This window comes from Scyliorhinus canicula, chromosome 28 (genome assembly GCF_902713615.1).
Source record: "Scyliorhinus canicula chromosome 28, sScyCan1.1, whole genome shotgun sequence".
Taxonomy (NCBI): domain Eukaryota; kingdom Metazoa; phylum Chordata; class Chondrichthyes; order Carcharhiniformes; family Scyliorhinidae; genus Scyliorhinus; species Scyliorhinus canicula.
Window position 1 is genome coordinate 5,743,744 of NC_052173.1, and position 12,268 is coordinate 5,756,011.

At 49.9% G+C, this 12,268-nt stretch overlaps 1 protein-coding gene across 1 annotated transcript in view; it reads left to right on the forward strand.

Moving 5' to 3' along the window:
- The window catches only part of LOC119958085 (gametocyte-specific factor 1-like), an 80,878-nt gene that overhangs the window by 12,647 nt on the left and 55,963 nt on the right, over positions 1-12,268 (forward strand). Inside the window, exons 3-7 of the mRNA XM_038786314.1 lie at positions 126-252; positions 2,030-2,110; positions 4,122-4,191; positions 7,829-7,956; positions 10,001-10,047. Of these exons, the coding sequence (XP_038642242.1) occupies positions 126-252; positions 2,030-2,110; positions 4,122-4,191; positions 7,829-7,956; positions 10,001-10,047 (453 nt within the window). The remainder of the gene's footprint in view (positions 1-125; positions 253-2,029; positions 2,111-4,121; positions 4,192-7,828; positions 7,957-10,000; positions 10,048-12,268) is intronic.

Sequence of the window (12,268 nt, forward strand, 5' to 3'; positions counted from 1 at the left end):
TTTTGTGACAGTAGTGACCCACCAAGAAACGAGGGCGGGAACTGTATCTGGAAACAAGGTTCTCAAGAACGTCTGGCGATGATGCCGAATTGAAAATGTTTTTCCTGCTTTGCCTTTGCCGTCAGAACTTTCCGGATAAAGCTCGGAATTTAGAGTCCTGTCCTTTTAATGCAAGACACCGGATTCCAAAAGCTGAAATGAAGCACCACATCACAATCTGTGCTGACAAGAAGCTTATTGAGGAGGATTTTGGTAAGAAAGCATGTTTTCCTCGGGGGGCGGGGGGGGGGGGGGCACAGCATGTGTTGGCCTGCTCACTTTTTGGGGGGGGGGTGTGTGTTGGCCCATTCTCTCTCTGGGGCGGGGGTGCGTGTGTTGGCTGCTCCCTCTGTGAGGCAGCAGTGCTAACCACTTTTGCTTGATCAGAGGAGCATGTTTTTCCCTCGGGTCACCAGAGGATGTGTCTGCATCGTGTGGAACCGCCTTGTGACCATGAATCAGTTCAGACCTCCGCTTTGACTGCCCTTCATACATTTATCTCATTCCTGCTCCAGTCGTGTGAGTGGAATGACCACTACCTCCTCACAGCTCTGCCTGCAATGTTGCCTCTGGATAAAGTTCGTAGTCTTACAGTTGAAGTAGATGCTTTATTTGTATCAGTTTGTTCTCTCTCCAGCACTTATACTATGTTACATCTGAGCTGCCTGTCTGTATCCTGCTCACCAGCTGCCGTTCCTGTGAAGAGAGCTGACTTCCTGTTTGTCTGTGTATATACATCTCTGGTGCTCCCTCTAGTGGTTACTTAGTTGTAGTGTATTTACCTTAACCCCTTGTGTATATACAGTCACTATGGCCTCTACAACCAAACGTCTCATCAGCAACTGAAATCAGTATTCTGCACCTTTTAAAGGAATAAAAATGCCCCAGGGCACCACATAAGGTGTGAAGAAAACCTTGGCTATGGGACAGAGTGTGACATCTCTGCTCACCCTGCTGGAAGTGCTCAGCAGGTTCTGCTCCGCTCTGTTCCACAATGACCTGAGGATCCGTCTCTCGATGGACAACCTAGCACAGCTGCCACCTTTGGCTGGCTTGTGGCACGGGTAGAAACGAACGTCAGGCTACCACACAGGATCAGCTGAGGCCTGTGTTCTCAGCACCTTGTCACACGGCAGTGTAACATGGACGATCCCGAGCTGCCCGGAAAGAAAGCTCGACGACCTTAAATGCTGATTTTAATACTCAGGCATTGTGTGACTCCAGAGTTGTTTTCTGGGGGGGTGGGGGGTACAAGAGCTGTTGAGCGGTGTTGGACGGTGGGGGACAGGACAAGCAACATACGGGCTTTTTTTGGCAGCAGAAGTCAGACCTTACAGAGAACTCCAGTAGGCCGCATCCACCAATAGCAAACAAAACGCAAAGACTTAACTGGACCTCACCAGCTTGTTAGCATTCAGACTTGGAGCTCCACACCAGGGCCATGGGTGTCCCCAAGGTCACGAGCCCAAAATCTTGTCTCCCGACCCCGCTGGGGGTCACAGTTTGGCAAGCCCTGGACCAGTTCACTTATATTGGGTTCTGATGGAATCATTGGCCTGAAACGTTTGACTGCCAAGTTATTGGGTATAATGAAGCAGACTGCCAGGTATGTGTGGACCAGGACATTGTCCCAAATGATGGCTCCTGCATTGTTGCCTCTCCCTGGTAGTCGGTGCAATGGGCAAAGCCGACCTCCCAATGTTTCACCCAGGTTGCAGGATGCAATCCATGAAAGGAAGCCGGAGTTCACCATTTCCAGTAGTGATTGGGAACAGGGAACCCTGGCTGATTGAGGAGATTGAGGCTGTTTATCGCCATCCTGTGTGAGGCCAGCTAACTTCTAGCAGCCTAATATTCATTCCGGCCCCACCCCCGTGATACAGCAGCCCTAAGTAATGTGAAGGTAGAGCAGCTCTTGACAATTGTGTGACGATAACCTCCACAGTTTTGGCATTGTACTTGCCAGTAAATTGTCTGCCTTACTCCGCAGTGAGTGGTGCTCAACGAAAACCCTGTGACATTCCTCAAAGTACTTGGCAGTGTCCCCCACTTGAGGAAGACTGGGAGAAAGGTCAGTATCTGGTTTATTTGCTGCTGTGTTAATTTCCTTCGAATGTCTCTTCCCCCCCCCCCCAACATGGAATATCTCGTGCACCTCCCTCCCCGAACTCGAACTGGTTGAAGGCCTCAGCAACCCCTCCTGTAAACCTCTTGTCTGTGCCACTGTGTTGGTTAAATGCGCCCATTGACTGTCCCTTTGTGCCCATTGACGCTGCGCCCCGCATCTAAACCAGCTACCCTCTGACGAGGGGGAAAGGGGGGATTATGGGAGTAAAGCCAAGGGAGAGTGTGGGTTTACGGAAGAGAGGAGGAGGAAATGAGGGCGGGGAGAAGAGCAGACATGGAAGGAAGAGGAGTGGAGGAACAAGAGAGGCGGTGGAGGAGGAGGGTGGTAGCAGAGTCGTGGGGCGGGATAGTGAGGGGGGAGGGAAGGAGGGGTAGCAGCAAGAGGGCTGGGAGGGAGGAGGGCGATTGAGGAGTCAGGCAAGAGGAGGGGAGTAAGAGTAGGAGAGAGGAGGATTGCGATGGGAAGGAGAAAGGCAGTGGGGGAGTTACATCTGACAATTGTACAGTTGAGGCATCCAAACTTGATTGGGCGCAGCCAAATTGAGAGGGGGGGGCGGAAAATGGGAAAAAATTCCACACATCGTGGACAGGAACTGTTGTTCACTGAAAATCTCCAGTAGGTTAAACCTACTGTTGGTGGCCAGAGTTATCTCGAATGCTGAGCTCCCCTTGCTGATGCTGCCATTCAATCCTGTCCAAAACCAGGTTAGCAAACAGCTAATTGTGTCTATTCTTTTGATCTTTAACAATAGCGGGCACTACTTTTAACTGTTGTGAGTATAAATATTTGATGGAATTCACATTTGACCATCAACTGTGGTAGGATTTGAACCTGGAACCCCAGAGAATCGCTCCACGTTTTGTGGTTTACCAGTTCTGTGACCACTAGGCCACAGGGGGAACCGCAAAATAATAAGGTGAACCTTGCCTGCCACAGGAGGTTTCTTTCAGAATTCACATTCAAATTGAACCATCTACCGCACTGGGATTTGAACTTGGAACTCCAGAGCATTGTTCTAGGTTTGTGGTTTACCCATTGGGGCTCGAAGGCCTCGACGGTGTTGGTGGACCCCGCGTGCTCCCTCTCCAGGGAGACCCGGCTGTGGATATAGCTGCAGTCGAGGGGCAGACAATCGAGGCGGATGACCGCCTCGGTTACCCACTGCCTGGACCTGTTTATGGCAAGTTTGGCCTGGCCCAGGAGCAGGTTCATGAAGAGGTCGTCCCCCCCCCCCCGCTGCTCTCCGTATCGGGTGCCCATAGATCAGTAAGTTTCTGTTTTACTCGTTTAAATGAGTCATTTTGTCCTGGCCTGTGTGCTGTGGTGATAAGCTACCGTACAAGAAGGTACATAAGAACATAAGAACTAGGAGCAGGAGTAGGCCATCTGGCCCCTCGAGCCTGCTCCGCCATTCAATTAGATCATGGCTGATCTTTTGTGGACTCAGCTCCACTTTCCGGCCCGAACACCATAACCCTTAATCACTTTATTCTTCAAAAAACTATCTATCTTTACCTTAAAAACATGTAATGAAGGAGCCTCAACTGCTTCACTGGGCAAGGAATTCCATAGAATCACAACCCTTTGGGTGAAGGGTACAGGAGCAGGAAGTTTGCATCTTCACGCAATTAACTGTGCGGAGTCTGCACGTCCTCCCCGTGTGTGCGTGGGTTTCCTCCGGGTGCTCCGGTTTCCTCCCACAGTCCAAAGATGTGCGGGTTAGGTGGATTGGCCATGCTAAATTGCCCATAGTGTCCTAAAAAATAATGTTAATGGGGGTTGTTGGGTTATGGGTATAGGGTGGATACGTGGGTTTGAGTAGGGTGATCATTGCTCGGCACAACATCGAGGGCCGAAGGGCCTGTTCTGTGCTGTACTGTTCTTAAAAAAAAAAAACTACAGTTTGGATTTTCTTGCTAACCTCTTTGCTCCTTACTTTGCTGCTGATTTGCAGATGAAGATGAATCACCTGGAACTTTCATCTACGGCTACACCAATCTGAACAAAAACTGCCTCAAGGCCAGGTAACTATCCTTCAGGATTATCTGTGACGGCAAGTGTGTGACTGACCTGCTGCTGTGTCTGTCCCTGTTCTGGCACTCCGCATTTTAAACCCAGCGTTCAGCAACCACAGAGCGTTTACAGAGAAATTTCCCAATTATCCGGCAGATCGTGAAATAAGTAATAAGTGGGCCTGGTTGCTGTAAACCTAAACTCACACTGACCAAACAACTCCGCGTGGTTGAGTCGCCAGTCCTGGACTAACCGTATCCTGGGCTGCTGAGGTATGCAAGGGAAGCATTGCATGCTTGTGTGCGGAAGCTCTGACCATCGCTTTCCAATCGTCTCTGCCGAGAGATTTAATCTACATGGATTTCAGCAAGGCTTTTTTTTCCCTATAAATTTAGAGTACCCAATTCACTTTTTCCAATTAAGGGGCAATTTAGCGTGTCCAGCGACAGAGGTTGAGAGGCGACCTGATAAGAGGTCGACAAAATTATGAGGGGCATAGACAGAGTGGATAGTCAGAGGCTTTTTCCCCAGGGTAGAGGCGTCAATTGAAATGAACTGAAAATCGCTTATTGTCACAAGTAGGCTTCAATGAAGTTACTGTGAAAAGCCCCTAGTCGCCACATTCCGGCGCCTGTTCGGGTAGGCGGGTACGGGAATTGAACCGTGCTGCTGGCCTGCCTTGGTCTGAACTGAAATGAAATGAAAATTGATTATTGTCACGAGTAGGCTTCAATGAAGTTACTGTGAAAAGCCCCTAGTCGCCACATTCCGGCGCCTGTTCAGGGAGGCTGGTACGGGAATTGAACCGTGCTGCTGGCCTGCTTTAAAAGCCAGCGATTTAGTCCAGTGAGCTAAACCAGCCCCTAGTCCAGTCATCCCACACACTCATCCCAGCCGCACACACATTACACTCCCACACACACTCATCCCAGCCCCACACACGCATTACACTCCCCACACACACTCATCCCAGCCCCACACACACATTACACTCCCCACACACACTCATCCCAGCCGCATACACATTACACTCCCCACACACACTCATCCCAGCCCCACACACACATTACACTCCCCACACACACTCATCCCAGCCGCATACACATTACACTCCCCACACACACTCATCCCAGCCTCACACACACATTACACTCCCCACACACACTCATCCCAGCCGCACACACACATTACACTCCCCACACACACTCATCCCAGCCGCACACACACATTACAGTCCCCACACACACTCATCCCAGCCTCACACACACATTACACTCCCCACACACACTCATCCCAGCCCCACACACACATTACACTCCCCACACACACTCATCCCAGCCGCACACACATTACACTCCCCACACACACTCATCCCAGCCCCACATACACATTACACTCCCCACACACACTCATCCCAGCCTCACACACACATTACACTCCCCACACACACTCATCCCAGCCCCACACACACATTACACTCCCCACACACACTCATCCCAGCCCCACACACACATTACACTCCCCACACACACTCATCCCAGCCGCACATACACATTATACTCCCCACACACACTCATCCCAGCCCCACACACACATTACACTCCTCACACACACTCATCCCAGCCTCACACACGCATTACACTCCCCACACACACTCATCCCAGCCCCACACACACATTACACTCCCCACACACACTCACCCCAGCCTCACATACACATTACACTCCCCACACACACTCATCCCAGCCGCACACACACATTACACTCCCCACACACACTCATCCCAGCCTCACACACACATTACACTCCCCACACACACTCATCCCAGCCACACACACACATTACACTCCCCACACACACTCATCCCAGCCGCACATACACATTATACTCCCCACACACACTCATCCCAGCCGCACATGAAAATGAATGAAAATCGCTTTATTGTCACGAGTAGGCTTCAATGAAGTTACTGTGAAAAGCCCCTAGTCGCCACATTCCGGCGCCTGTCCGGGGAGGCGGGTAAGGGAATCGAACCGTGCTGCTGGCCTGCTTTAAAAGCCAGCGATTTAGCCGAATGAGCTCTGCTTCCAAAGCCAGCGATTCAGCCCTGTGCTAAACAGCCGGTGCCAATTATTAGGGGGCATAGGTTTAAGGTGCGAGGGGCAAGGTTTAGAGGAGATGTACGAGGCAAGTTTTTCACACAGAGGGTAGTGGGTGCCTGGAACACGCTGCCGGAGGAGGTGGTGGAAGCAGGGACGATAGTGACGTTTAAGGGGCATCTTGACAAATACATGAATAGTATGGGAATAGAGGGATACGGACCCAGGGAAGTGTAGAAGATTGTAGTTTAGACGGGCAGCATGGTCGGCGCAGGCTTGGAGGGCCGAAGGGCCTGTTCCTGTGCTGTACTTTTCTTTGTTCTTTGTTCAATCCGCGTACCCTGCACATCTTTGGGTTGTTGGGGTGAAACCCACGCAGACACGGGGAGAATGTGCAAACTCCACACGGCCAGTGACCCAGAGCCGGGATCGAACCCGGGACCTCGGCACCGTGAGGCAGCAGTGCTAACCACTGCACCACCGAGCTGCCTTCAGTGAGGCTTTTGATAATAATCCCCAAGGCAGACTGGTTAAAAAATTAAAAACCCATGAGATCCAAGGGAAAGTGGAAAATTGGATCCAGAAGGGGAAAGGTGGATGGGTGTTTGTGTGACTGGACGGCAGTTTCCAATAAGGATTCCACGGGGCTCAGTATGAGATCCCTGGCTTTTTGTGGTCTCTGTAGTGATATCATGGTTGTGTTGTAATTCACCGCCTGACCACTCGGAGTCTCATTAGTATATCAGTGAATGTTAGAGTCAGCTGACCTCAGACTGACTTAGGGAGCTGAGAGAGAGGTTACTTGTGCGTGATCATACTATTATTCATCTGTTGTTTTGTATATATTTGACCCAAATTTAATGTTAATAAATTGTTTATAACTTTAGCTACAAGTGTTCTTGTATCAATCAGGCCATCCGACAAGAACTTTACAGTCTGTCAATTTGGTCTTGAATGTAGAGGATATGGTTAAGAGGTTTACAGATGATACAATAATTATCCGTGTGGTTGGTAATGAGGAGGAAAGCTGCAGACTGCAGGCAGATATCAAAGGACTGGTCAGGTGGGTGGAACAGTATCTGGTCTACCTTCGTAACCACCTTATCCACCTGTCCAGAATCATGAGTAACCTGTGTGTGGAGACAGATCCATTAACCATTTTCCTACCCAGGGATCTGTGGACATACACTCCAAGATACCTCCGTTCCTCTACACTTCTCACTATCCTTTCATTTATTGTGGATTCCCAGTTCCTTGTTAACATTCCCCAAATACATGACCTCACATTTCTCCCGATTTGCCCCTGTTCCTCCCACCTGGCCAGTCCATTGATATCTTCCTCTTTGACTGTGTATCAACCCCGTGCTGTACCTAGCCCGGAAGGGGAATGCTAAATTCAGGCAGTGTGTGTGTCCCAATTGCCAACAGTAACTTCCCCCTTCCTGCAAAAATTCACCATGTTTGTTTCGACTGGAATTTGAATGTTGTGTTGAAGCTAAAAGCCGTAGCCTCTGGAGCAGCAGGAATTTCATTGTTGCCCCCTCTCTAGTTGTGTTTCAGCGTATGAGAACAACCACAACATTACAGCTGGGGTAAGAGCTCCCAAGTCCTTTCCGGAGCAGCTCTCCTCGAGTGGACGTCTTGGATCCATTCCATTTGTTCGTCCCTGGAGAGTTGGTAAGGGGGAGAGGAGAGTTGGCTAACGTGGGCAGGCGTTGGGGATGACGGGGGGGGGGGGGGTTTCGGGGGTGGATGGGGGGGGGTGATTACTGTATTGTCTAACACTGTTGTGAGACTGAATCAAACTCTTAATTCTCAACTTTCTTGTCTGGTTTGACCCCGAGATGAGCTTCCAACTGCAGGCGCACTCCACTGCCAAGATTGCCTATGTCCAGCCTCTGTAACACACCCGTCTGAGCTCTTCTTCTGCTGAAGCCCTTGTCCATGCCTTTTGTCGTGTATGCGCAAGAAGAGAAGAAACTAGAGCACACAAGATTAAAGTTACACAGTGAAAAATAGTCGTACAAAGCTTTCCCACCCAAAAGACTCCCTACTTAGCCAGACCCTCAAGCAAATACCCTCAAAGCAACCTTCCCTTGCAGGTGTTTAAATATCACAATACAGCAAATGTTGCCCACGGCTAATCTTCTCTTGCTTTATTTACCACGTGGCCTCTCAAACTTGCTTCCACTCTGCTGTGGAAATCCAATAAAAAGGCTGTTTCTTGCAACCCAGCCTTGTTCTGGCTTGACTGGATGGATGATTCAAACTACCTTCTCCGAGCCCAGAGCTGTTTCCAAGAAGTCTTCCTCACACAGCCAACCCCTCAGTTCACCACAGTAACTCTAAAATACCTTTATTTCCTTTCATCTTCAATTCCATTTTCGTCAGTACTTTGAACTCAACGTTTGCAAAATATTTTTTAAAAATCATGTTTTCTATGGCTTTTGGGTCACATTAAATGTGACAACCTTCCCTTCTTTGCTGAAGAAAGCTTTACAAGGGCAGCATGGTGGTGCAGTGGGTTAGCCCTGCTGCCTCACGGCGCCGAGGTCCCAGGTTCGATCCCGGCTCTGGGTCACTGTCCGTGTGGAGTTTGCCCATTCTCCCCGTGAATGCGTGGGTCTCACCCCCACAACCCAAAGATGTGCAGGGTAGGTGGATTGGCCACGCTAAATTGCCCGTTAATTGGAAAAAAGTAATTGGGTAAATTTATTGACAAAAAGAAAGCTTTACAAGTTGTAAAAGTTCCTTACACCCGTTGAAATTGTACTGAATTACTGTAGTTTCATTTGGTGCATTTAGCACCTCTATTTCTTTTCAACTCTCAATTTGTGAGGCAAGCTGACTCCATTAACGTCTCCCTCGCTTAGTTAAATCATTTATACACACACACACACACACACACACACACACACAATATGCTCCAAAAGTATTTTTTTAAAATACCATCCATTCTCGCATATTCAAATGGCACAAGTTCAAGAACAGCACAAGGAGTGTCGGGATGGACTCTTGGCAGAGTTAGCAGCATCCAGGATGAGGAAGTTGAACTTGCGTGCCCTTTCCCCGCTACTGCTGACCCTGCCGCTCGTGCTGCCACCCGAGCACTGCGTGAGAGCAAGCCTGGTAATTCTGGGCCGGAAAAGTGGACGCCTGCTTGTCGGCGCAGCTGGCAAAGCCTCTGATTCGCCGCTTCTCCAGTGATGCTGCAGTGTGAAAGCCTGCCCACATGCCAGCCGGCGGCCTGCTGCAATGTTCCAGTGAAGCCCAGCGCAAACTAGAGGTGCAGCACCTCCTCGTCCGATTAGGCACGCTACAGCCTTCCGGTCTTATCGAGTTCAACACCTTCCGACTGCCAACTCTCTCCTCCGCCTTCATCCCATTTGTATTTTGTTTTATTCCTTCCATTGATCCATTTTCCCCTTGCCATTGACTTGCCTCCCACCCACCCCACGAGGGCCATCTGTTTGATTGGTGAAACGGGCAGACGGCTGGCAGGTCAAATTGAGCGCAGAGGAGTGTGGCGTGTTCCATTTTGACGGGTGAGGCAATATGAACTCCAGGTGCAGGAAAGAGCGACAGAGACCCGAGCAAAGGCGGTGGTTAAAAGGCAGGTGGGATCCTTAATCGAGGTATCGAGTCCGTCGTGTGCTGTGTCGCCCACAGCGAGATTGCGGTGATATAGGTTCATTACTCTAACCTCGGCGTTATGTTTCAGGTATGACATCTGAAGTGAAAGAGCTGTCTGGTCTCCAACTCCAGCCTGTAAGTATCAGGGTTGATACGTTCGTTAACTTTGGGCGATAGGTCTGGCCAATTTGCTCTCTCCTCTTTCAAACCCCAGTTTGATTTTTGCCAGTTCCTTGCACAGTGGAAACGCAAAACCGGAATTTTACAAAAAAATGTTCTGCCAGTGTCACCAGCAAGGGCAACATTTGATGCCCAACCCTAATTGCCCTTGACCAAGCAGTGATGAGTTGAGAGCCAACCGCATTTCTGTGGGTCTGGAGTTGCGTGTCGAGCAGATGAGGCAAGGACGGCAGATTTCCTTCCCTAAAGGACATAGAATCATCTAAAGTGTGCGGCACAGAAAGAGGCCACTCGGCCCATCGTGTCTGCACTGGTGAGGGTTTCACCTGCTCCGTCTGCATAAGGTGTTCGAATTCAGTAGAATATTCATTACCGTATCAAATTCGCATTGGTACAGACCTATGGTGGGCCACATGTGGCCCATCTGGGTTCTGAGTGGGGCCCACGAGACATTTTATTGACCGTTACCCCCCCCCCCCCCCCCCCCCCCCCCCCCCGCGCAGGGTCGCCACATTCCGCTGATTTACATCCGGGTAGTTTGTTTCCTGCCGGTGTGACTCAAGTGATTCTCACGTAAAGCGAGGACAAGTGAAGTGAGGTGTGTGCTGATTGCTCACAACATTGAGTGTGAGAGCCGTGCACTCCCTCTGGGCAGCACGGTAGCACAGTGGATAGCATTGTGGCTTCACAGCGCCAGGGTCCCAGGTTCAATTCCCTGCTGGGTCACTGTGTGGAGTCTGCATTTTCGCCCCATGTCTGCGTGGGTTTCCTCCGGGTGCTCCGGTTTCCTCCCACAGTCCAAAGGTGTGCGGGTTAGGTGGTTTGGCCATGCTAAATTGCCCTTAGTGTCCAAAACGTTTAGAAGGGGTTATTGGGTTATGGGGATAGGATGGAAGTGAGGGTTTAAGTGGGTCGGTGCAGACTCGATGGGCCGAATGGCCTCCTTCTGCACTGTATGTTCTATGTAGTCTATGTAATCTCTGTGTCCAAAGTGGAAATATTTCTATTGTTTTCACCACTTGAAGTTGATGAGAGTTCTATTAATATATAAATGATGAAGCATTTTCTATAACTCGTTATGAAATATTTGCCGTGTATTAAATGTATTTAATCTTATTCATGGGGTCACGGTCAGTGAACAATCCTGATTTCAATCTTGTGGCTCATTGAGATGAAGGAGGGTCACTCATACGGCCTACTCACTGCCTGGGGTTGGCCAGCACTTATATCATAGATTATCATAGAATTTACAGTGAAGAAGGAGGCCATTCGGCCCATCAAGTCTGCACCGGCTCTTGGAAAGAGCACCCGACCCAAGGTCAACACCGCCACCCTATCCCCATAACCGAATAACCCCACCCAACACTAAGGGCAATTTTGGACACTAACGGCAATTTATCCTGGCCAATCCACCTAACCTGCACATCTTTGGTCTCGATTGATGTGTGATGCTGGGCATGGTCCTGTTGCAGACAGTACTGGCAGGGATCATTGGCAAGATGCAGTCATGCCTGTGCGCACTACGACCACTCAAGAATCGAGGTGCCACCTCTGTGTCATGCAACCTTATGACATGGGTAGCACAGTGGTTAGCACTGGGACTACGGCACTGAGGACCCGGGTTCAATCCCGGGTCACTGTCCGTGTGGAGATAGATAGATAGAGAAATACAGCACAGAACAGGCCCTTCGGCCCACGATGTTGCGCCGAACTTTTGTCCTCGGTTAATCATAGAATTTTGGACAATTTTTCATGGCCAATCCACCCAACCTGCGCATCTTTGGACTGTGGGAGGAAACCGGAGTACCCGGAGGAAACCCACGCAGTCACGGGGAGGATGTGCAGACTCCACACAGACAGTGACCCAAGTCGAAATCGAACTTGGGACCCTGGAGCTGTGAAGCAATTGGGCTATCCACAATGCTACCGTGCTGCCCTTAAGAAGTTAACCTACACTCCATTATTCTACCCTAATCCAAGTACCTATCCAATAGCCGCTTGAAGGTCCCTAACTTTTCCGACTCAACTACTACCACAGGCAGTGCATTCCATGCCCCCACTACTCTCTGGGTAAAGAACCTACCTCTGACATCCCCTCTATATCTTCCACCATTTATCTTAAATTTATGTCCCCTTGTAATGGTGTGTTCCACCCGGGGAAAAAGTCTCTGACTGT